Source organism: Hypomesus nipponensis, chromosome 18 (genome assembly GCF_054491055.1).
Source record: "Hypomesus nipponensis isolate SF chromosome 18, ASM5449105v1, whole genome shotgun sequence".
Classification (NCBI taxonomy): domain Eukaryota; kingdom Metazoa; phylum Chordata; class Actinopteri; order Osmeriformes; family Osmeridae; genus Hypomesus; species Hypomesus nipponensis.
In genome coordinates, this window is record NC_140378.1 from 7,070,645 (window position 1) to 7,096,685 (window position 26,041).

The 26,041-nt window shown below is 51.6% G+C and overlaps 1 protein-coding gene across 2 annotated transcripts; it reads right to left on the minus strand.

Moving 5' to 3' along the window:
• Positions 1-395: 395 nt before the first annotated feature.
• spryd3 (SPRY domain containing 3) lies at positions 396-25,927 on the minus strand. 2 transcript variants are annotated; one of them, XM_084679912.1, is made up of 11 exons: positions 25,792-25,927; positions 24,946-25,076; positions 24,217-24,292; positions 21,228-21,352; positions 20,947-21,082; positions 20,682-20,858; positions 11,036-11,185; positions 5,537-5,594; positions 2,043-2,162; positions 1,700-1,854; positions 396-937 (listed from the first exon to the last, which is right to left on the minus strand). In XM_084679912.1, exons 2-11 carry the CDS (start codon positions 25,074-25,076, stop codon positions 803-805), a joined length of 1,263 nt encoding a protein of 420 aa, XP_084536038.1. In that variant the 5' UTR covers positions 25,792-25,927; the 3' UTR covers positions 396-802. The 2 variants fall into 2 exon arrangements, with proteins under 2 accessions (XP_084536038.1, XP_084536037.1); XM_084679911.1 differs by having other exon boundaries at positions 397-937; positions 20,670-20,858.
• Positions 25,928-26,041: the final 114 nt, after the last annotated feature.

The following is a 26,041-nucleotide window of genomic DNA, read 5'->3' on the forward strand; positions in this document are numbered from 1 at the left end:
ACAAAAAGAAGAAATGGTCGACAATTCTAAATGTATTATTTTCAGACAAGTCTATCAGTTACCAAAAGTCCCCTGAGTTCTCACAGGAGGGCAGTGTCTCCCGTCTCAATCACACACACACACACACACACACACACAGGAGGGCGAGTGGGAGAGAAGGACAGGAAGAGAGAAGCCTAGTGCCAACAGCAGGAACTGCAAGACCCTCCCTCCCTCCCCCTCTCTCTATCTCTCTCTCCCCTCCCCTCCCGCTCCCCCTCTCTCTCTCCCCCTCCCCCCCCCCTCTCTCTCTCTCTCTCTCTCTCTCTCTCTCTCTCTCTCTCTCTCTCTCTCTCTCTCTCTCTCTCTCTCCCCCTCTCTCTCTCTCTCCCCCTCTCTCTCTCTCTCCCCCTCTCTCTCTCTCTCCCCCTCTCTCTCTCCCCCTCTTCCTCTTGCTCTCTCCCTCTCTGGTGCTGGCTGGACTCTGCTATGCTTGGGGTTGTGACAAATGAAATAAACTGAGTGTGCCAGACCTCATGAGAGGAATTTAAGGGCTCACTGTTTTAGAAGCCCACATCTGTTCGCTTTACAGGCGAGGTGAAAAAGGGGTTTGGTGAGAAATTATAAAACAACAAATTGCACGGATTTATCCGAATCCATAAGCTACTCCAACTCCATAAATCTGCTTGCTGTGTGGGGCTGTCACCACAGCGCCAGAGGTCCTGGCTGGTTGGTCCCTGGCCACAGTGGGACCCCCCCGGGTGTGCGTCCCCCAGGCCAGGCCAGGGCAGGGCCAGGCTGGGCTCCAGCAGGAGGGGTTGGGTCATCCACTGAGGGGGTGCAGGTCCACTTTGACCTTCTCCCCGCTGCTCAGCATCCCGATGGTGGGGTACAAGCCTCCAGGAGGGACGGCCACCTGCCTCCGGCCCATCAGCTTCCCGTTCCGGGTGAAGAACGCCTGAACAGAGGGTCCAAACAGAGCCAGGCTGCTGGATCAGACAGTCTGCACAGCCGTTTCAATCACTCAGCTATGTTCCGTACGTATGGAACAGCATCACACAGGGATTAGGGCAACCAAACACATGAAACGGCCGTACGTGTTTGCACTAAATCATGTTAAACACAGCAAATATTAACCAGCCACTCTAAATAGAAGATTTATATGCATTCAGCTACTGTCTTGATGAATGTTTTTTTTTCCACCTGACAGGCCTGTACAGAGGACGTAGTGCAGTACTGGTCTGGGCCCGTTTCTGCACAGCACCTCAGCAGCAGGAATGCTGGGATCCCAGGTCAGGTCTATAAAACTTCACTCTAAAAAGGAACATCTGATCCGAGAACAGCACACCTAATCCGAGACACTCTGTCAGCGCTGCCAAATAACACAGTCCGTATTTGCACAGCACTCAGCCCCACCCCCTGCAGCATCGCTCCGCCCCCATGGGGACAAGCCCCGCCCCATAGTGCCCAGCTCGCCTCAGTTCCGCTCCCACTTCGCACGTGCGCCGCGGACCTCGGCAGTGTCACGACAGCGAGGATGTCTTGGTAGCTTGTCTTTCCGAATCGATATAAACAAATCCCAACATGGTTGTCTCTCCTCACGCCCTCCTGGGTGTCTGCAGTCCCCTCCCCCCCCCCCCCCCCGCCTGGCTGAGCCGGCTGTCCCGCATGTGTGCGTGCGCTTTTAGATCAGTGGAGGTCATTAAAAAGAACGGCTTACCACAACCTTCCTGCTCTCGTTCCCCCGCTCCATCTCGTCTCCCTCCTCCTCCTCCTCCTCCTCCTCTTCCACCTCCCCGCCGTTTTGGTACAGAACATTCTGGAAGCCTCCCTTCTCCGCCCCCTCCGGCGGGTCCGGGTCCTCCTCTGTGTCATCTGGGGACAGGCACACATGGAGCCCAGACGTGTCAAACTCCCCATGGCAGACCAGCAGACAGCCCCGCACGGCCCCTCCTCTGGGAGGGGGTCGGGGCACATTCTGAGCCTGCCTCGGGGGAGCCACGGCGGGGGTCGTCTGAGAGACGTGATCGGCGATCAGCGAGAGTGACTGTGCAACGCCTCACCCTCGTCATCCAGGATGTAGTCTCGTGGGAACATGATTCCACAGCCCATGATGTCACCCTCCACACAGCGAGGGCCGAAGGCATCCCCGGCCCCACTGCCATGGAAGATCTGCCCGTCATCTGAGAGAGACAGTGAGAGGGGGGGGGCGGTGTGGAGATGGAGAAGGAACACAGAGAGGATATAGAGAAAGACAAAATAGAGAGATGGAGAAAAAATGAGAGACGGAGAGAATAGGATTACAGGAATAGAAGGGTTTGAGAGCTTTTGAAACAAGGTATCATTAGCAGCGCTGTCAGTAGGACAGAGAGCAAAGGAATAGAGAATGGAGGACCGCATGATCACGCTTTCTGAGACATTGTGTTCTAGAAGCTTTACTGATGCATGGTTCCAGAAGCTGCATCTGTTCTTCGTTCCAGTGACATGATTCTGAACAGGTTTGGATAGCTAAACAGTGTTTATCTCGACTGAAAAACAACAATAAAAATATCAACAGGCCAGTCAGGGCCTCAAAGAAAGCAACCAAACAAACAATAACAAAAAAAAAGTCCAAAAAGAAAAAAAAGAAAAGAAAGAAAAACATGGCAGAGGTAGCCTGCAGACACACACCTCTGGCGCGGTGTGGCTGGTAAATATTTGTGGAGTTGTCATGGGACCAGTCCCCGGCTCAGGATACTGTTTAAACAATCTCTATCTGAGCAGCACGGGGGTGGGGGTGGGGGTGGAGGTGGAGGTGGAGTGGGTGAGACAGAGACACTGTATCGTTCCAGATCCCATGCGGGCTCCTGTCACAACAGCACACACTGGAGCCACGCAGGCCTAGCAGCGGCAGCATGGAGGGGTTGGTTCTGGCTCCGGGGCTACGGCTGCAGCTGGCTCCCAAGCTGAGGCTGGGGCAGTAGGCTAAAAGCCTGAGGAACATGACCTGATGGAGCTGGGGCCGAGGCCGGGGCCGAGGCTGGGCCGACCTGGGCCAGGCACTCTGGGACCTCCGCCGGTAGGAAAGCTGGCTGGGGGCTCAGCGAAGCCGGGAGTGGGAAAACAGCAGTCTTTCATAATATGAGAGCTTGTCTGGAAAAGAGCGGTCTTCCCTTCCCAGGGAACATTCACAAAACAGGTTCCTAGAACATGACAAATATCGCTGGCCTTTCTTAACCCCCGTTACCTGAAGAACCCCTCCAAGCATTTCATCCTCCTAGTTAACCCTGATACTGAAGTTGGGGAGACTTCTTGTCAACAAATAAAGTGTCCTACTGAATGCATTCCTTTCCCAGATGGAGCGGCGGTGTGTGGTAGGGAGTGTGGGCATGTGCAGGAACGGCTTTGTGTGCTGTGGTGAACTTCTGTGGTGGTTGAGCCAGGCACCATGCCAGCTAGGCTAGGAGGTGGTTACACCATGGCCTGCGCCTGTCTGTGTGGGTGTTGAGTCAGAGCACGTGAGTCACTGGGAGGCCAACAGCCAGCATGACAGAGATTCGGAATAGGCCAAGCCTCATTGGCTGGTATTAACCGGGTCCTTGGCTCATTGGCCTACCCGCATGAGCAGCGCCGCCATGCTAACCCCCGGGCGACGTCAGGCAGCATGGAGGTAGCTTGCTGGGGCTAACACTGCCTGCACAGTCACAATACTGGTTCTCGTGGTGGTTTCATCCTGGGCAGACACCAACACAAACACAGGTGTACCGTAGGAAAAACACACCCCGAGGGCTGAATATGGACGTTCGTGACCTCTGACCCGCGAGCTAACAAACAGACAACCAACCTCTTGGTTGGCTCTTTCGCTCACTGAGGTAACAGATGTGGTCCGGGGCCCCCTGAGCGGCCAGGGGGCGGGGAGGAGTGGAGAGCCAGGGGGCCCCTGGCTGACCCAGGCAAGAGCCTTAGATCTCAGCCCGGACGCGGCGCGGAGAACCACACACATCACCTCCATCCTCGTAGGGCTGGGATTCATGGGAGCTGTGCTGGGGCGTGTGCACATGACTGTGGCGTCTCCCGGGCGCCCCAGCCAAACCCGGGAGCCCGCAGCGCTAACTCATCTAAGCGAGCGGACTAGGCTGGCAGGATGCAGGGCTGGATCCGCATGCCTCCGTGGCTCAGCACTGCCTCCGCTCCAACCCACAGGGCCATATATTAGCAGGACTAATATGTCCTAACACACGGCCCAGCCAGGCCTGCACATAAACGGGTAGAGAGAAGGGGAAAAACAACTCGAGGCATTACTGGAATGCACCCCGAAGGTGATTCATTATCCAACGTCGATCGGTAGATCCTTGTTGAAGAGATCATTAAACAAGCGGGTTGCCTTTCCTGGAAAGCTGTCGCCTAACACAAACTCTTGTCTGCCATATTTCTTTATCAGTTCCAAACATTCGACCAACGCGGCGCGATCGTGGTATGAGCGAGACATGTACGTTCCCCCAGAAATATGTAAGCAGCTTCAAACCTCAGGGACAGACACACACTTACACACAACATACAACAGACAGGATGGGACGGGGAGTTTGCAGATCCACACGAGACGAGCTAGCTCTTACTGCATCCTTCCCGTGAGCAGCTGGCTAATCTCAGGCCCATCAGGGAGCAGGATGGATGACTGAGGGGTGCTGAAGGCCCGGGTGAGCAGAGATGAAGGATGGGGAGAGATAGTGGTTTGAGGCCTGTTGCCACAAAGAGCCACATGGAGCCGTTAAGACGAGCGCTGGGAGATCACTCCGACAGATCCACTGTTGGGCTTTCTTCTCCTTTCGGTTGACAAGAAGATATGGAAGCTCGCTCCCGAGGAAAGAGATAGGATCTGGCTCTCTTCCTCCGACGCTGCTGTTGTGCTGTTGTGATACATCGTGTTATCAGCCACCCCAGCTCTCTTTCTCTCTCACTCTCTCAATCTCTCCGCACAGGGCACCTCCACATCCAGCTGAGATGGTGCCCTGAGATGAAGTGCTTAAAACATGCGCTGGTGCATGGATCCATGTGTGATCCTGGAGATGAGGCACCGCAGACCTGACCTGGGGAAGTCCCCCCTGACAGGTAACCCACACAGAGGGGATCGGGGAAGACAGGAAAACAAACAAGAGCACTCCACATACTCTGGGATAAAGACATGGAGGCAAAGAAGACAGATGGAGAGACGTGACAAGAACATCCAGAGTGGCCTCTGTGTGTCTGTGTGTGTGTGTGTGTCTGTGTGTATATGTCTGTGTGTTCCTGTGTGTGTGTGTCTGTGTGTGTGTGTCTGTGTGTGTGTCTGTGTGTATATGTCTGTGTGTTCCTGTGTGTGTGTGTCTGTGTGTGTGTCTGTGTGTATATGTCTGTGTGTTCCTGTGTGTTCCTGTGTGTGTGTGTGTGTGTGTGTGTGTGTGTCTGTGTCTGTGTGTGTGTGTGTGTGTGTGTGTGTCTGTGTCTGTGTGTGTGTGTCTGTGTGTGTGTCTGTGTGTGTGTGTCTGTGTGTGTATATGTCTGTGTGTGTGTGTGTGTGCCTGTGTATGTGTGTGTTCACCTGCATGGTAGGCCACTGAGCCTCGACTCCATCCTGGGTGTCTGTTCTTAGGGTAGTCCTGCAGACAGACAGAGAGACAGACAGAGAGACAGACAGACGGACGTCATAACAGTTAGTCAACAGTTGGGGGGGGGGATTATGCTTTATTGGATAGGACAGTGGGTGTTCGTGTGCTTTATGAAAACCACTGAAGATGATAGTCCTTTGCCGTTTCCTTGACAATGGTATTACGCAGAGAAATGACCAATCCTCTAGACCAACATCTTTTTTTAAGTGTGAGTGCAATTTACTCTGGTACCCGCTGCACAGTGGAAATTACAGTGGGATTCAGATCATCACCCGAGATGTTATCGTCTACTCTCCCTGCTCCGCCTGACAAACCCAGTCTGCCTGAGTGGACGCTCTCTGTTTGTCTCCCACTCTGCAGTCTATTCGTTATTTCCTCCGCTTTATATATTTGACAGTCTTTTCCATCTAACCTCCTTCTCCTCCATATTTGCATTACTACTGCAGGGCTGACAACTCACCAAAAGACCATGCATGGTTCCAATGTTTTTTTTCCTAAACCTATTTGACAGTTAGACAAGTTTCCAGCACAGTAGTTTCCAGCTGCTTGGACACAGGTGGGCCTAGTGCCATGTGTCCTTCCATCTGCTCTGGTCAGACAGGAAACACAGATCCCATGCAGCATGGTCTGGAGCTAGACTGACTACCCCACTGGGGCTGGAGCAGGAGGGGAGGGAGGAGGAGAGGAGGGGAGGGAGGAGGAACAGGATGAGAGGGGAAGTGGATGAAGAGCAGGAGGAGTGGAGCGAGACACCAGCAGAGGAAGACACAGAGACAGAAGAATGCAGCTCCAAACCATTAGACAGGTCTGCTGTCTCTCTCTCCCTCCTCCTGTCTCTCTCTCCCTCCTCCTGGCCTGTCTCTCCTCCTCCTGGCCTGTCTCTCCTCCTCCTGGCCTGTCTCTCCCTCCTCCTGGCCTGTCTCTCCTCCTCCTGGCCTGTCTCTCCCTCCTCCTGGCCTGTCTCTCCTCCTCCTGGCCTGTCTCTCCTCCTCCTGGCCTGTCTCTCCTCCTCCTGGCCTGTCTCTCCCTCCTCCTGGCCTGTCTCTCCTCCTCCTGGCCTGTCTCTCCTCCTCCTGGCCTGTCTCTCCTCCTCCTGGCCTGTCTCTCCTCCTCCTGGCCTGTCTCTCCCTCCTCCTGGCCTGTCTCTCCTCCTCCTGGCCTGTCTCTCCTCCTCCTGGCCTGTCTCTCCTCCTCCTGGCCTGTCTCTCCCTCCTCCTGGCCTGTCTCCCCTCCTCCTGGCCTGTCTCTCCTCCTCCTGGCCTGTCTCTCCTCCTCCTGGCCTGTCTCTCCTCCTCCTGGCCTGTCTCTCCTCCTCCTGGCCTGTCTCTCCTCCTCCTGGCCTGTCTCTCCCTCCTCCTGGCCTGTCTCTCCTCCTCCTGGCCTGTCTCTCCTCCTCCTGGCCTGTCTCTCCTCCTCCTGTCCTGTCTCTCCCTCCTCCTGGCCTGTCTCTCCTCCTCCTGGCCTGTCTCTCCTCCTCCTGGCCTGTCTCTCCCTCCACCTGTCCTGTCTCTCCCTCCTCCTGTCCTGTCTCTCCTCCTCCTGGCCTGTCTCTCCTCCTCCTGGCCTGTCTCTCCCTCCTCCTGGCCTGTCTCTCCCTCCTCCTGGCCTGTCTCTCCCTCCTCCTGGCCTGTCTCTCCCTCCTCCTGGCCTGTCTCTCCCTCCTCCTGTCCTGTCTCTCCCTCCTCCTGTCCTGTCTCTCCCTCCTGGCCTGTTTCTCCCTCTTCCTGGCCTGTCTCTCCCCCTCCTGGCCTGTCTCTCCTCCTCCTGGCCTGTCTCTCCCCCTCCTGGCCTGTCTCTCCCTCCTCCTGTCCTGTCTCTCCCTCCTCCTGTCCTGTCTCTCCCTCCTGGCCTGTTTCTCCCTCCTCCTGGCCTGTCTCTCCTCCTCCTGGCCTGTCTCTCCCATGCTGAGGGATTCCTCTGGCCGGATGAAGAGATGACGAGAGTGTCTGAGAGATTGTCTCACTAGAAAATCTGAGAGAAATTATGTTTCTGGTTGATGCTTACATTTTGAGAAATAAAGAGAGGGAGACAGTAAGAAAGAAAGGAAGAAAGGAAGAAAGACAGACAGACAGACACAAAGTGCACACGTGACAAGACGTTCAAAAAACAAAAATAGACAATGAACGTGCGCCCGTATCCATCAGATATGTAATGTTGATGACACGACAGTTTCCACTTCTGTTGTGTCAACCTGTTTTCTGTCTGCCCAATCAGTACTTTGACACGTTTCACCTGAAATGAGAGCACCGTTTACCGTTTACGACGCAATACACAAAACAAGATACATTAGGTAGATAGATCGGGACTTCAATCGCTCCCTCGGTGCAGTAGCAGGAAGCCACTGGCGATTAAGCGTTGTTTGGCGTGATTCTCACAGCGACAACGCAGCATGTGTGACAACAGCGAGCATATCAAATGTCTTCCTGTCAGATCGCTATCGGACGTCCTGTCACCAGCTTTCCCCCCGCGTAAATCTCAACCGTCGACGGCGCTAACACCGGTCCACTTAAACGTGAACTCCTGAACCAGCCAGTTACCCAGAGCTGCAGAACGCATTAGTATAAACCGAGATGTGACTCCAAGAACAACAAACAGCAGCGCTGGGTCCACCGCAGAGGCCTATCTGGGCCCCGGGGGCTCTGTCAGTGTCACTGGAGCATCAGCCTGCATTTCCACACTGTGACAGAGTCAACAACAAGCCCCAGATCGACAACCCCGCGGACGCCTGCTCGTCCTCAGATAGAGATAGCCATCGCCCCTCTCCCCGACGCCGGGCTCCAAATATTCCCCGCCGGGATTACCTCAGGTGTGTTTGGATGTGTGCGGTGTGTGCGCCAATCAACAGAGGTAGGGGGGTGAGGGGGTGGGTGCGGATGATGCAGGTATGTTTGTATAACCCCCTGTCATCAGCCTGAAATAACAAGATCTCAACATGAGACACCGGGCTCCTCTCCTCCTCCCCTCTTTCTCTTCCCCTCTTCGTCGTCCTCCTCCCCACCCATCCTCCTCCTCTGTCGTGGGGTAGCCACGACACAGCAGCAGTTGTTGCAGTGAAAGAGGGTTAGGCCCAGCAGCTGGAGATGACCCAGGCGGTAGCAGGCCTGAGGCCCTGACCCGGCCAGCGGCCCTTTGTTCTGCCAGAGCCTGGAGGATAAACAACCCCCCTTCCCAGGCTCAGGGTGGACGCGGCCCTGAAGCTGTGAGGGGCTCCCAGGGACAGGGCCATATCAGGCCAGAGGAAAGTAAACACATGGACTCCAGTGTGTGTTCGTGTGTGTTTGTGTGTGTGTCTATGTGTGTATGAAACCGAGCCCGTGGGGACGGAAGAGGGGGCAGAGGAAAGGGCGGACGTGGGCGGGCGAGGGCCAGACAGCCGTAACGCACAGAGAGGGGCTGCTCTCCACTCCCCCCTGCACCTCTCCATTTCTCCTGTCCTTTCCCTCACCCCTCATCTCCCTCACCCCTCCACCTCTCCCTCACCCCTCCACCCCTCCACCCCTCCTCTCCACCTCTACCTCTCCATTTCTCCTGTCCTTTCCCTCACCCCTCGTCTCTCTCGCCCCTCAACCCCTCCACGCCCTCCACCTCTCTGATACTCGTTTCTCCACCTGCCCCCCACCCCTACACCTCGGCAGCCCTCTACACCTCCATCTGCAAACCCCTCTCCTCCTCCTCAAGGTTTGCATCTGTTTGTATCTGCACCATGGCAACCGCTGTGCACTCCGGATGCAGGAGTGCACCAGAGTTGCAGTGTGACCCCCTACACACACTGTACATCCACCCTGCTGTTATCAGGAGAGGAAGGAGAGTGGGGGGGGTGGGGGGGAGAGCTAGCGCCAGGTCTGGGAGCTGATCTTAGATTAGCCCCAACGCACACATACAGAAACAAACAAACATCCGAACATCTTAAAACACCAAACTACAGTAGCAGTCTCACACTGGCTCTGATGCAGAGATCTTGGGAGCATGTCTATCCAGGCCCTGTATGTAGCCCCACTGCTCCTTCCAGAGAACAACAGCCTACAACTCAGACTAGGCCTACAACTCAGACTAGGCCTGACTAGGCCTACAACTCAGACTAGGCCTACAACTCAGACTAGGCCTGACTAGGCCTACAACTCAGACTAGGCCTGACTAGGCCTACAACCCTGACTAGGCCTACAACTCAGACTAGGCCTAGTTGTAGGCCAAATCAAATAAACATTCTCGATATCACGCATTTCATACCAGGAGGCAGCACAATGCGCTTCACAGAGGGGGAACAGGGAAGGGGGACACAAACATGTTTGACACTCATTTTCCAGAGGGAAGCAAATAAACAGCCTATCCCAGCTCCCGTCAGTAGCGCAGGCCTGCTGCTGCGACTGGGCCTCCAGGGGGGGTCTCCAGAACACTGCGGTGATGGGCGAGGCAGTGAGTCAGTGGTCCCAGACAGACAGACAGCCAGCAACGTGACCTCCCACACCCTCAGGCCCCCTGCTGTGTTAGTGAGCAGGCGCTGTGGCTCGCTCCCTGACCACAGGATGCTGTGTGAAGAGCTGACAGCCCCCCGTGTGACTAAGTGAGGCACCGAGTCAACAGGCAGTAGAGGACAGGCCTTCAATTACTGTAGACGGCCTGCTTTATCACCTCTCCTGGCTCTGGACAGCCGGGCCCAGTAATGGGCCCCAGATGCGGACAGAGCAGAGGAGAGCAGTGTTTGTGTGTGTGTGTGTGTGTGTGTGTGCTTGCGCGCGCGCGTGCTTGTGAAGGAAAATGTGGGAAGAGTTATCACCTCCCGACCTCATCCTCTGGAAAAGGTGTCGGTGGAGGCAGAGGGTCAGGGCTGGGCTGGGCTGGGAAAGATGGGGCAAGGTGGGATGATTTCACACGTCATGTTCCAAAAACACCACCAAAACACAAAAGACCGTGTCCGGAATATTGAGGCGGCTCGTCTGGACGGTGGTGACCAGCTGTTTTGTACGGTGCTGCCCTTCAAGAGGTTCAAACTACTCCTGTGGTTCCTCAAAATGGCATCCCGATGTGCATTCTTTGGAAAAACAAACGAGGGCTCAAATTAGGCGAGCTCAAGTTTCTCTAATTGTTCTTTCCTCCTCACTGTAATAGGTATGAGGTTGAACCAGCACAACGTCCCCACCATAAAGCTGGGCGATCATGGAAAGCTCCTGCAGTGAAAGACACAGCATTTCAAAGCGACCTCCTTCCCGAATGTAAACAAGAACACAAACAAGTACTGGCGGTAAGAGGCGTTCACCAGCGGACCTGGGAGTAAGAGACTGTCGTCCTAGACTGTACCTGGGGCAGAGAGGCCCGAGCACCCCCAACCACAACCACCCAGTGTGCCGCTAACCCAGCACGAACCCAGTGATCTCAGGTGCATTCTAGAAGCAGGTGTGACAGCGAGCCATGCAGTGTCTGCTGAGGGTGCGTACCCTCCGGGCCAGTCCCAGGGCGATGTAGCACTTCTCTCCGGCGTCGATGATCTCCACCTCAAAGTAGTGGCAGCGTGTGGTGAGGGGCCGGCGAGCCTGGGCCAAACCCACGTCGGCGATGCTCCGCCCCTTCCCCATGTACTCCAGGAGCTGAGGAGAAGGGAGGGGAGGAGAGGAGAGGGGAAGGGAGGAGAGGAGAGGAGAGGGGAAGGGAGGAGAGGAGAGGGGGGGGGGGGAGAGGAGAGGGGGGGGGGGGGGAGAGGAGAGGGGGGGAGAGGAGAGGGGAGGAGAGGAGAGGAGAGGAGAGGGGAAGGGAGGAGAGGAGAGGGGAGGGGAGGAGAGGAGAGGGGGGGGGGGAGAGGAGAGGGGGGGGGGAGAGGAGAGGGGGGGAGAGGAGAGGGGAGGAGAGGAGAGGAGAGGGGAAGGGAGGAGAGGAGAGGGGAGGGAGGAGAGGAGGGGGGGGGGAGAGGGGAAGGGAGGGGAAGGGAAGGGAGGAGAGCATTCACAATCAATATAAAGAATACAAAGTGGACACACATCAGGCTATTATTCCAAATGGCTCTGTGTTCAGCTGTTCTTTTACTAATGTCAATGCATTCAGCGGATGACTGATGGGCCTATAGTGCGCAGGAGTCATCCGGTCTTCCCCTGGGCTGTTCCAACATGCAGCAGTCATCCCACCCAGGCTCCTGCTGAGGTACATCATCCCTGCATTCCCACACAGAGTTGGGAAACATAAGCTTGTCCTCAAACAGGACAGGTGGGTCATGTAGGTGTGGAACTAGGCAACCAAATAACCTTCCAGTGTTTCCATCGAGAGAGTGTGTGTGTGTGTGTGTGCCTGCATGTGCCAGGTGGATCAAACGCCTCCAGTCTGAGAGAGCAGGATGACAAAGAAAGAGGGGGGTGGACTGACTCTAATGAAGCTGTGATAACACCTTGGCTAGCGGGCGGGGCGGGGAAAGAGGGAGGGAGGGGGGGGGGGGGATGTTGCACGTTTCAACTGCCAGGCACGTGAGTCCCACGGCCACTTGATGCTGTTCTACTTCAGATACAAAGGAAGGGGCTCCGTTCCATATTTTCCAGCAGTTTCATCCTGGGGATTCTGCCCCTGGTCAGCCACTGAGCTCACTGCAGTGACCGCACTGTGGGAGCTCTGGAGCGGCTGGCTTCAATAATGAAACACGAACATGGCCTCGTCATGAACTTCTGGTCCAGGTTAGCCATCGAGCTAAGATCATGCAGGACAGCAACACCAAACTTGGATCCAATCTGACTACGACCCTCCCATATCAAATAAATATCATATTTCCTTCTGAAAACAGCCTCCCTGAGTTGCCTCGTTCAAGGCCCATTCCTAGATAGTATATCTCCATGTAGACTGGCTGTGACTTGCCCTCTGATGTCCAAGCAGACCACCGTGATTGGCCCCAGGCTTCCGTACAGCCGGGCAGAGGAGCCACCATCTGCGGGGCCGGTAAAGAACGCCTCTTCGATGTTGTGTCTCACGGCGTCTGACGGTGAGAACAAGCCTGGATACTGCCGCTGTTGTTGTTGTTGTTGACCCCCCCAGCTTGCTGCGGCTCCGTCGTTGTGATGGCCCTGGGAGCAGCGCCTCGTCAAAACGTACAGCAGGCGAGAAATACTGCTGATGTCCCACATGGAGAGCTCCAGGGGGAATCTGCACATGGAGGCTACATTGAACAGAGACGGTGACCTTGCTTGTCTATTAGGGAGGCTGGGTAGACCAAATCAGGAGGGGAAAAAAACAATGGTGGAGTGGGCGGGGCATTTCATGGACTGAGTCAGGGATCAAAGGGGTGGAATGACTGAACGACAGTTGGTAGCGTCACACGAGGCATGAACCTGGAAGATATTAGTACATGAGGTAAATGTAAAAAAAAAAAAAAACAACGCCTCCATAAACATTATTATCATCACCTCCCATTCTAACACCCATGTGTCTCACCCCTGAAACCTGTGGTTTTAAGGACACGTCACCTGTTGTAGGACAATGGAGCTAGTCATCGAGACTTCGCAATGCCTCCTTTTAAAAGACAGTGGCCTTGCTCTCCCTTCACCGTCACTAAGGTTACCGGAGAACACGGGCTTGTATGTCCTCAAGTCATTAGCTTCAGTTTACACATCACACCATTCTCTCTCCATGCTTTTTCTAGTCCATCTCCTTTGTCGCTCGCTCACTCCTCAACCTCTTCAACTTTCATGCCTGGACACACACAGAGCCTTTGAGGAGATGCACGAGGGAGGGAACGGAGGGAAAGGGGGGGATGAGGAGGAAGAGATGAGGGAGGAGGGAGAAGGCCGAGGCAGTCACACCTTCCTGCCTCCGTTGGGCTGAGTAATAGGGGGAGAGTGGCTGCTTTAATCTGTTCTGCCTCACAGACAGCCAGAGGCACGCTTCACTGGCAGTGATGACAGATCCTGCAGTCACTCCCTCGCTCCTTACCTCTGGCTCTCTCTCTGTCTCTCTCTCGCTCTCTCTCTCTCTTTTTCCCCCCCATCTGTAATTGGACATCTTGCAATCGGACTCCCTCTCTCTCTCTCTCTCTCACTCCCCTGTCTTTCCCTCTATCTTCGCCCTCTTTTCACCCCCCTCTCCCCTCGGCGTCTCTCTTAGCGTAGCACCAGGGCAGAGGTGAAGGAGCGCGATGGCGGCGGTTGGGGTCGCGCCCCAGGTTTTCGGAACCTGCTGCCCAGTGCAACAGGTGCAACCCAAGCAGTCTTCCCAGTGTCGGGTCGCAGCTAGAGAAGGAAGGCTGTGTGAATGTGTGTAGACGTCATGATATGGCCGACTTTTCACCTCAAGCTATGTATAGGATTTTTCAAACACTGACAGTAACGTTCAGGATATTTGTTGTTCTGAAGTGACTGCATACAACTGCTATGGGGTTGCTCAAGGAAGCTGCTTGGGTCCATTACTTTTTTCTCTTTATATGTTACCACTCGGCGACATAATCAGAGAACATAACATAGATTTCCATAGCTATGCGGATGACACACAACTATATATATCCACTGAACCCAACGATGCGACGGCCATCAATTCCATTACCAACTGCCTGTTGGCAATAAACAAATGGATGAATGATAACTTTCTTAAATTAAATGAAGACAAAACCGAAGTCCTATTATGTGGCCCCAAATCCAAAAGAGAGATGCTTACTAAGAATCTAGGAGGCTTAACCCCCTGTCCTAAACCAGAGGTGACGAGTCTCGGTGTAATCCTGGACTCAGATTTGAATTTCAACTCTCACATAAAGTGACCAAAACAGCTTTCTTTCACCTGAGGAATATAGCAAAGGTACGACCATGTATTAACCAAAAGGATGCAGAGAAGTTAATTCATGCTTTTATATCCAGCTGGCTGGACTACTGTAACACACTTTTCACTGGTCTTCCCAAGAAAACCACTGAAAGACTACAGCTCATTCAAAATTCTGCAGCTAGATTATTAACCAAAACTAAAAGGAGAGAACACATTAGTCCTGTCCTAGCTACTTTACACTGGCTCCCTGTCACTTTCAGAATTGACTTTAAGGTCCTTTTCCTCACATACAAAGCTCTACACGGACAAGGACCTAGCTACATTGTTAACTCCCTTATAAACTACACACCAGCTAGAACATTGCGATCATCAAATGCAGGCCTATTAGAGGTCACCAGAACCAGTCATAAGAAGATTGGTCATTCGGCCTTTGCTAATTACGCCCAAAAACTATGGAACAAATTACCCATAAATATTAGGGAAGCAAACACGCTAGACATTTTTAAAAGACAGCTTAAAACCTACCTTTTTACCAAAGCATTTAAGTAATTTTATCTCAGAAGGGTTTTACAACTTTTATTTGTTATATTATCGTTGCTATTTTAATTATGACTTTTATCACTTGTATTATTGTTTTTATTGATTTTATGTAAAGCACTTTGAGCTACAATTCTTGTATGAAATGTGCTATATAAATAAAGTCTTACTTACTTACAAGAACCCCCGAAAGAGTGCAAACCACATCTACATCATGATATTCAGTGGAGTAACAAACCACATCTACATCATGATATTCAATGGAGTAACAAACCACATCTACATCATGATATTCAATGGAGTAACAAACCACATCTACATCATGATATTCAGTGGAGTAACAAACCACATCTACATCATGATATTCAGTGGAGTAACAAACCACATGTACATCATGATATTCAGTGGAGTAACAAACCACATCTACATCATGATATTCAGTGGAGTAACAAACCACATCTACATCATGATATTAAATGGAGTAACAAACCACATCTACATCATGATATTCAATGGAGTAACAAACCACATCTACATCATGATATTCAATGGAGTAACAAACCACATCTACATCATGATATTCAATGGAGTAACAAACCACATCTACATCATGATATTCAATGGAGTAACAAACCACATCTACATCATGATATTCAGTGGAGTAACAAACCACATCTACATCATGATATTCAGTGGAGTAACAAACCACATCTACATCATGATATTCAATGGAGTAACTAAACACACTGAGACTCTGAACCTGAACCACTACTATTTGGACAGACAGGCCAGGTGCTTTTGGAAAGCTTAATAGATTTAGTTTCTACTGCACCCAAATGATTCCAGTACTCACAACAACAATGACTCGACGGGAGGGACTATCAATCACACACTCACTCACACACACACACACACCAAATCCACCCATTAAGCCCTCCTGACCCCTCTCTAATCTCCCCAGCCCAGAGTTCTCCTCAGAGTAGCAGCAGAGCCACTAGACCTGCCCAGAGCCCCAACACCTCATCACTCAGTCCTGCTGTGGACGTTTCACCACCTTCTAATACAGACCTTTTAACCGTCCCCGTTAGGGGGGGGAGGGGAGGGCTCACATCGCCGTGCCAACACTGGGCCACCGCCACCGCACTGATTTATTTGGATTCCTCAGCAGAGTCGTAAAAACCAAGGCTGAGAGACTGGTCGTCCATGATGGAATGGACCAGTCGTTACTTTTTGGGAAACATCTCAAATGCATGCTCGTTCGAATATGAGAGTCCAGAGCCATACAGCCCCATATAAATAGCCCAGGTCCCAGTTCCTGGGTTGGACTGGCAGAGGGCCCTTGAGTGGCTGTGGTCAAAACAAGTGCACTGCACAAGCAGTGCGGTCTCGTCAAGTTGATGAAACACACCCAAGCTTTCCACACAGGACCCCTCCCAATTCGGGCTCCTGGTCCAAAAACATCTCTAGCGCCAACCATTATACCCTTGTCTCATCTGAGCTGCTGAGATTCTATCCATATTTCTCAGAGATCCTCAGGCCTTGTGAAGGGGTTTGGGGGTTAGTGCGAAGGTCAACGCTAACTTTGTGGTAACACTTGTCTAAGGCTTAATCCTGTCAGCTCTCTTCTCACCCCCTCCCATAACGTAGGCCAAGCGCCTCTCCATTCTCTTCTCCTCCCGAGAGGCTGCCGCGTACTCACTGCATATTGTGACATAACACTCAAATATTCTTTCGAGACGGAGAGAGGGAGAAGGAGAGAGGGTGAGGAGAGGGTGTGAGAAAGCGAGAGCGAGAAAGAGAACTTTTCTCAACTCTAAAAGCTCCTAGTTGGGGCCGTGACTGACCTAGATATAATTCCTGCTCCCCTCCCCATGATGTGATATTAAGACCTGAAGTGCCTGGAGCAGTAGCAGCCTACCCCCCACTGCTAATCTCTGGTTACCGCCCGGGAGACCAGCTTAGGATCGTCTTCGTGTGGCGATATCAGGGAACAATGAAGCTTCTGGAACAGGAGGGACTCCTGCATCACACACACACCAGTCCCTGTTCAAGAGACTCTTTCAACAAAAAAACTGCATCAAAAAAACTTTAGGAAAGACCTGGAGGTAGAAGAACTGCTGAGACACAACTCAACTGTTTGTCAGACTAGTATCTGGACGTTGTTTTAACACACACAGACCTAGTATACTACAGACCACACAAAGTATGAGGCAGATAACCTTGGGAACAGTTATCTTGGGAACATTTGACAGGAGTGCGGCAGAACCGAACTGTCAACGGAATGTTGACAGTCATCGTATTAAAGCAGGTCGCACACTTCCAGCCAGCGCAGCACAGCACAGACGGGAACCGTGTTAGCGAAGCAGTCACGGCTTCCTCCTTTCTCACACGGCTCCCTTCCCTGAGATGAAAGGAGAGGGAGAGGATGAGAGACAGCAGGGCTGACAGAAACAGACGTCACAGCGCTGGCCGCGCTGTACCAGGGGGTCCTGGTTGTCCCACACGAGGGCGGAAGCCGGCTTCCAGGGCTTTTAGGAAAGTGGTGAACCAGAGCACATGACCCAGCAGCGTCCCAGCTGGGACCCAGGACTGTTGTTCCTACAGGAAGGAAGCAGGCAACCGTAGAAGGGTGTTGGTTCAGACCAAAGGAAATGGTCGGGACGTGACTTGTGCGCGTGGTCGCGGCGTGCGTTTAGTGCGAATGTCCGTGGGATGGTGACCACCGGGGTTCAGATGATACCAGGAGCCTCCTGACATGCTAGCGCACAGCGATGGTGGTGTGGTAGGATGTGGAGACAAGGAGCAAGCCTGGAACACGGCGTGACCCGGGCAGCAGGAGAGAAGCGCTCCGGCACCTCGGACGGCGTGGCCGACACAGAACAGACACGGCACTCTGGCACCGTGGAGGCGGAGCGCAGGGAGGGGGAAAGATGAACCACGGTGATAGCTGTAGACCCGGGCGTAGCTACTCCCCCCCCCCCAACCCCCCGCCCCAGCTGCAGTGCATACTGGGGGGATTAAACGGGTGGGCGCAGTCGCTGCTGTGGCAGCAGCAGGAGAGAGCACGGTGCGGCTGGCGTTCGAGCCGGGCGTCACGTACACAGCGGGCAGCCAGGCGAGAGCAACTCCTCACAAGGCTCCCACAGCAGCAGACACCATGTCCGCAACATCATTCAGCTGGTCTGGGGAGTTTACACATGAATCCAAACTGGTTTATGGGGATTATCAAATGTGTTCTGTTTATTTTAGGCACCAGCCATTGAAATCAATGACAAAGGGCCAGTCAAAATAAGTTCGAGATGATGTAATGCGCCGTAGCTGGCCAGTAATCACTCGAGAGAAATTCACAGACTTACGCAACCCTGACAAGTCCGATCACTTGTGAATGCACGGACTGAATTTATTAGAACATTAAACAGATTCATCAAATCAGAATTACAAAGACTGTAGAGTGACTAATTCATCATCAGCACAGGGCTGTGGGCAGCTGTTCAATCCCCCTAGAAGCTTCTCTCCAAAGCCAGGGCAGCACGCAGACTCGAAGGCTCGCTCTATTCAGCGCTGGAGGAGAAATGTAGCCTTAGTCTATTCATTACTCAGTGTCCATGGCCCTGAGGGACAAGGGCGTTAGGCCCGCGGGCGCAGAGACACCATTCTTCATGCTGTTCTTTACACTTTCTATACAAAGGCGGAGGCAGAAGGCCGCGATGAAGGGAATGTGAACACATAAAGTACAGTTACCACAGGTTCAGAAGACCTGAACCCACGTTTAAATAAGCAGACTGACGGATCACATCCACTCTGCTACAGGGTCTCAAAGGGAGTGTCAATCCCAGGGACTGGCAGCAGGGTGGAGAGACATCTGGAGGTAAAGAGAGAGGAAGAGTGAGAGGAAAGAACTTGGGTTGAGGGCGAAGGTTTCGCTAGATTGCCATGCCAACAGCTGGTACTGGAGCGGGACCCGATTACCACTTATCAAATCAGTGAGTGCCGTCACGCCAGCTGCAATGTAAACAGCTAACGAATGCCAGGGCCGGGCTGCAGGACAGGCAGCACCATCACCTCTGAGCTTTCTGCATTCTGTGGCTTTGGACTTCTCAATTCCACATCAGGGTAGCAGTCCCAAAACGTTATTTATCTTGCAGCACGGTATCTTCTCTTTCTTCTTTTCTTCTTTTCCCGCCTCTTCGGAGCCAACCCTGAAGACACGTTCTGCTCAGAACAGCAGTATGATCCACAAAGTAGCAAACAGCAACAGGTTACAACCGTGCCACGGCTGTCGTAGCCTTGTTGAGTTGCAAGGTGAGATGCTGTGAAAGCTAACGGAGGCTGACTGGAGATGGTGGGCCACGCACAAGAGACAGGAGAAAGGAGACGGGACTGGGCCGTCGCCGGCCGGCCTCGGAAAACGTGAAAGAGCGACAAATATTATCGTAGCTTTTGACTACACGTCTGATGAAAAGCCTCTACAGAGAGAGACAGAGAGAGAGAGAGAGAGAGAGAGAGAGAGAGAGAGAGAGAGAGACTTGGGAAGTGGAAGCCATTGAAATGCATGTTTGGTTTGGGTCGAACAAGTCGAAACACACCTTGGAATAGAACGGCTCGTTTGCTTTCATCAAAAGGAGATTATGGTTAAAAATAGCCCGCCGCTAAGTGGAAAACTTTCAGTATTGGTTTCAAACTAATGGTACTGAATCAAAGAACAGGTCCAAACCAAACGGGCTCCTGTCAGTTCAGTGCATTCCGTCTATCTGATAAAGACATCTAGCGCTAAGATCTACAAACCTTCCAAACAGCTCTTTTGCTTTCAGTATCACTCTTACCTTAGAGTCAGCTGGCCAGTCCTTTCAGCTTAGGGACAAGCACGTTCTGTGGCTAAAGTATTTATTTAATAGGTTACAGGGTATGGCCCCTTTTTGACCACATTGGCTGGATAAGGTTTTGAAATGCAGTCAGTTGGTTTAGAGTATGCCCAGTTCTTCAGTGAGTGTGGGGGTGGAACAGGTACTGTACTGTATGTCTTTAAGTAGCTGTACTGTACAGTAAGACCAGGCTCTGCTACGCTAAGTCCTTGAGCTTGTCAAAACTCCACAATCATATCAGTCCAAGCATCCCCCCCTACCCCCCCATGCTGGTGAAGGCTACCCCCCCTCCCCCCTTCCACACACAGAGAGATTTGGAGGAGAAAAAAAAAAAAAAAAAAGAATGAACAAACTGAAACTGAACTGCAGGACTGTGAGTGAGTGAGTGAGTGAGTGAGTGAGTGAGTGAGTGAGTGAGTGAGCGAGCGAGCACCCCAGCTGTGAAAACCTCCAACCACATGAGAAGGAGTAGAAGATTCCACAGAGTCCCGTTACTCCCCTTATTGAATTTTTACAACCTGGTGGGCTGCCAGGGTCTTGGCTCCACCGACACGTTCTGTGCCATTGCCAACCTTCAGTCCAGGAAAACAGAGCAGGCTAAGGTAACTCACCCTCCTACCCCTCTCTCACTCCACTCCTACCATCTCTCACCCTGCTACCCTCTCTCAACTCCTCACCTATCCTCAACTAGGGTTAATAACCTCCCCCTCCTCACCCCTCTTACCTCCCGTCCCCCTCCTTACCCCTCTAACCTCCCCTCCCCCTCCTCCCCCCTCTTACCTCCCCTCCCCCTCCTCCACACTCAGCCTCTTTACCCATCCTCCCTCCCGTCACTCTACTCACACTTCTCCCCTGTCCTCCCCCTCCTCACCCCCTCTCACCCATCCTGAACGACACTCGACAAAGAGCCCACCAGGACAGACGGTGACCGGGGAGGTGTTGGTCCTACCGTGTTGCTCACCCTGACGTCGTGCAGACGTCCCCACTCGTCCTCCTGGCTGTCCACCATCATCCGACTGTCGTCCTCCTGCATTGCCCACTCCGCCTGCAGGTCCACCTTTACCTCCTCCCCCAGGGAGTGCATCCCTACCGAGGGGAACAGGCCCTCAGCAGACACAGGCACCACCGCCGAACCCACCTAACGCGCACAGGGGACACGTCAACTTCCGCACTTATGCCTTCAAGTTCCAAGCGCCAATTCTTTGTCTTATGATAAAGGATGTTACCTCTTTGCCATTTTTGGTAAAGAAGACCGTTGTCAAGCCAGCTTCAGATGGCTCCAGGTAGATTCCACAGCCAATTCTGTCACCACGGTTACATTTGGGTCCAAACTGCTGGCCTACTGGGTTGCCATTGTACAGTCTGAAGAAGAGAGTGGAGGGGACAGAAGTAAGGCACAGTTACTTCATAACCCAGTGCGCCGAGTATAAGGGAAATCTCCAAGCACAGCAGTCTCAATGAGGAAGATAAAAGTCTACTGTATGTATTCAAGACTTGAGTGACTTACTTGCCGTCGTCTGCATGGTAGGCAATGGAGTGGGGCAGCCAGCCTGGCTGGTGATCTAGCTTGTAACCCTGGGGCACCAGGCCCACAGCTATGGTTCCTCTCACCCCTGTGTCCAATATAGTTACCTGTAATATGACACAGAGAGAGAGAGAGAAAGAGAGAGGAGTACTGGAAATACCACTGGCACCACCTCCGCTTTTATGTGGTTTCGTCAAACCTGTGTAAACACATTTCATCAAGACGGCAAAGCGAAAACGTGTCAAAGTTAAGGTTTCACCAAACAGGATCTTCCAGCAACAGAGATTAAAGATATAACAAACCCCTACAGTCACTGTGAGAACTTTTGCTGAATGGAAAAACAGTGTCAGGGGTGGTGGTATTAAATCATTGACTTTCCAAGAAAGCTCAGGCAGCTTCATAGCCAACTGCCCACAGCCTGACTCCTTGGATGGGCTGGACCACTTCCAACCGGCCAGGGCAACCTCCCAGGGCCAGCAGCAGTGGAGCCAGCCAGGGGCAGCAGCTGCCAAGCACTGCCAAGCAGATGTAGGTGAAAGGTGATCCAGGCCCGTACAAGAGGACAGTGCTTCCCTGGCTCTGGCTCTGGCCTTGGCTCGGCTGATTGGATGAGCTATCCAACTCGCTCGCATTCTCTCTCACACCCTCATACTCTCTTGCTTTCTTTCACACACAGCCCTAGTTTGGCTCCCTCTCCCTCTCCCTCTATCCATCTCTCTTCATCTCTCTTCATCTCTCTTCATCTCTCTCTCCCTCTCTCTCCATCTCTATCCATCTCTCTTCATCTTTCTTCATCTCTCTCTCCCGCTCTCCCTCTTTCTCCCTCTCTCTCCATCTCTATCCATCTCTCTTCATCTTTCTTCATCTCTCTTTCTCGTCTCTCCGTCTCTATCTCTCAGAATATCTTGCTCCGTCGCTGTCCCCCTCGCTCCCTGCCCTTCTCTCGAGTACAGACTCCCTAAACGCAGCAATCCTGGGAGTACTAACGGTCCGATCCTCAACTCCTCTGGTTTCCCCCTAAATGAAAGTCCAGCTGCAGCCCTCTTTCCAGGACAGGACTTCAACGTCCTCGTCAGTTGCAGCACACTGGCTCCAGTGTGCACTACATTAGATAGGTCTGCATCCACTGGGCCTGCATTTAAATATCTCAACAATAAACATACGTGCACAGGTCATGTGGCCACGTCTACATAAACGCTGCGTAGGTAAAAGGACAGCGCTCAGGCCGCCGCGAGGAGGATTGCAGTATAACGTGAGCACCGGGGCGGAATTACGTGAAATGCCACAGATGCCTGTCTTCATCCGTGGAAGATGGATTGGGAGCGGCACTGAGCGCGCAGGGTCCTGGTGAAGGTGAAATGAATCCCCTGTGAATGCGTAACAAGGAAACACGAGGACACCGGTGACGCATATTCTGACAGGGCCGCGACCTTCGCCGGGAGAAAAAAAGCCCCCAAACTTTCGAGATGTGGGGGGAAATTCACAGGATATGCGTCACAATGGGGAGAAACGCGCCGCGTAAATGTGCGGATGAGGGTTCGTTAATGGTCACCCTAGATTCCTCGCTGGAAATGTCAAACTCATATAATAGAACCTGAGTTATGCATCAGCGCTGCGAATGTGAATATCGTTTGAAATCCCATCTGGACGCCGTTTCTCTGACTGTGAGGACCCACTTTGTGTAATGAGGATACTTTGAGTCATCAGCTGGGGAAAAAACCCCCACTGTGGGCTCAAACACACACATCTGCAGGGTCAGGGCAGGGGATGACATGACATTCATAGAAATGCCATAGCGGAAAAGCCCTCGCTCACACAGTCTAATCTAAGATAGCATATCCCATACTGATTCATATTCCCATACTGAAACAGTACGACACAGGCTGCCTGATTCCCATTTCTCGATGAACCAATGCTTGGCTCGGACATGGGAGGACAAACCCGAGTGGTTGGGTGTCTCAGTGAGATGGGGGTTCTCCTGTGTGCACAGCTAGGCAGGATGAGGTAACCCATGCTGGAAGCTGCTGGATAACCTATAGGGTTTCCAGGCCCAAACCCCAGGAGAGGAAGTCCATCAAGGCTGCCCCGACTGTCATAACTTGAACACACACATGCCACTGGGCCTGCCTGCCTGCCTGTCTGTCTTTTCCCCCTTCCTCACATACGGGCCTTCTCTAGAAAGACATCATAAATTCCCAGCTGAAACCCTCTCCCATCCCCTAATTTATGACTGAATCCTGGCAGGCTTTCCTGTGCTAAATCACATAGACACTTTCTTCTGCAAATTGTCCTGCCTTACCACAGGGTCTGCTGGACAGGGCGTACGGGCGTATCAGCTGAATAAATGTGCAATATTCTCCCGCTGAAAAACTGTGTGTTAAATTAACCTCAGCCTTGGATAGACAGAGAGAGAGAGAGATGCCCCTCGAACCCACACCCTATCCTTCATACTGACCCTGCATGGACATTTTTGAGGTAGTGGTTTTGCACTAGTGAACTGCGGGGGGGCTCTCGCTATTTAATATGAAGTTAAGAAAATTGTCAGCAATAAGATTCCAGAGGCTAAGATTACTGGATGGATGGAAAAGCAATCTTGGGCACGACCAAGAGAGATGGTATGTCCCAGAAACCCAATCATGTTGTGTATAATCCCCAACATTTCAAAATGAATGATTGTCAGAGAACCCAAAAATATTTACTGTCCAAAGTGGAACATACCCTGTCTTAAAAAATACTTTGAAACGCAAAAAGCTGAGAAGATGGGAGAGGGGGGCTCATCTTTGAAATAAGTATGGCACACGGAAAGAAAATGCACAAGACAAAAATGAGTTTTGTTCTGTATTTGGTTGAGGCTTACAGCCAGGGCTCCAGTCATGACAAGGTTATGAAGGACTAGGACACACACATGTCTATCATCATTGAAGGATCGACACTCATGTTCAGCAGTGTGGAAGCAGGTGTCAGCTCTTACCTCAAAGTAGCAATTTCCCTTTGATAAAGGATAGGGAGCCACGTAACAACCAACCTCATCCGAGTTCCCCTGGTAACTAGAACACCAGACAACAACATATCAGAAAAGTGTCAACTCCTGACCAGTCAATCAGCAAACTGGTTCAATGATAGTGCTGAGTTTCTTAAACAGACAATTATTTGAATCGAAAATGTTACGTCTAATAAAACAGCTATCTTTGTATATTAAAACATCCCATTACTGGAAATACATGCATGTAAAAAAAAAAAAAAAAGCATTTAATCTTTCACCAACCCTCGGACAACATGTACAGTGGAGCAGTTATGTGTTTGATAGGGCCTGATCGCCTAACAACATTCACCATGTCACTCAAATGTTATTTGCTTTTCTAGTGTCTAGTACCAATAAACTGCTACTCGACTAAATGTGTGAACTCACAGTCTGCCGAACATCCCTAATGGACAGTAAAAAAGTGATGCAATTTTGCAGGACTATGATAGGGGGAGCTGAGAGGAGAGGTTCAGATTGTCAGTCTCATACTCCAAAACATTCTCTAAAAATACCGTCAGTGAGGATGTGGCACGGGATAGCAAAAGCACTGATGCAAAAGCCATGCTAGTCAGGAAGTGGCGATACAGAGAGCCCCCAGCAGATGGGAAGAAAAGGAACGTAATAAAGATACAATACAATAGAGATAGTTTCAAATGAGTAGCCTGTTTGTACTCTAACCTGAGTATGTCTCCATCTTTCAACATCCTCTTGTAGCGTTCCTGAACGCGCACGGCTCGCACCTCATCGATATCTCTGATCCGGCGTCGACGCCAATTCAGAAATCTGTACTGCAGGTTTATGTCATCCATCTCACGGAAGCAGGGTTAAAATAATACGTAAACATAAACAAGACACTAGCCAGTGTTCGTATTGATAGCCAGTTTTAAAGAGGGAACAACGTTTTCCAGATGTAATTTACTGGATATAAAACCGAAAGGGATTATAAAACAAGAAAATTAGACTAAATAAGGGTGGCATCTTTGAGTATTAGGAAGGAGCTTATAGCCAACAATGTATAATGTCTTATGTAGACATACTCAAACAATAATTACTAGGCTATGTAAGTACTTTCTCACAATGCAATTTCAGGGCGCATGCTGGCAACAAGCACGGCATTCACTACAGCCGCGCACTGCACTGGTTCGTGAAGGGGGTTTGTCGGAAATAAAAGCTGTCACCGACGGTTGTCAAACCGATAGCATCAGCTTGACTGACTGAATCTACCTATGTTGGCCGATTATCGAGGCGAATTCTTGTTATTAATAATATTTAGTTTGATCAATACTAAACTAGCAAGCGACCTTGCTTGCTATCTATACTTTAATTACCATCTACATGGTCTTTCCACCAGACTTTGCTACGCCGGCTAGTTAGCCAGCTAGCTACAATACATTACTGTAGTGGAAACTCGGATTTTGCTACAATTGCTAGCAACAGGCATCTTGCATTTATTGGAGGAGTCTACTGTCCGACGTACTACTAGTTATAAGAATACAATGCTGTTTACCATAATGAGACGCTTACCTTTTCAAGTTTGTCAATACATTTTTTTAAATAACCTTTTCATTCACTTTTGTTATGACTTTAAAAGTTTAGAATGCTCGGCGCATTTTAGTGACATCAGACACCCATGACTACAAATATCCAATAGACTGTGTGTGTGTGTATGTGTTAAGGGTGTGTATGTGTCTAAGCAAAGCTGTCAAGTGAGTTATGCTTTCCATTTCTAAAAGATAACAACTTAACTGACAGTCATTATTATTCATGTGAGGTG

Excerpts from the sequence above, each read along its gene's own strand:
- spryd3 (XM_084679911.1), bottom strand. The coding sequence starts at position 25,076 with ATGGATGACATAAACCTGCAGTACAGATTTCTGAATTGGCGTCGACGC. Across the intron at positions 21,083-21,227 it reads TACCATGCAGACGACGGCAA|ACTGTACAATGGCAACCCAG; the intron begins GTAAGTCACTCA and ends TCTCTTCTTCAG. Across the intron at positions 2,163-5,536 it reads CTCAGTGGCCTACCATGCAG|ATGACGGGCAGATCTTCCAT; the intron begins GTGAACACACAC and ends TGTCTCTCTCAG.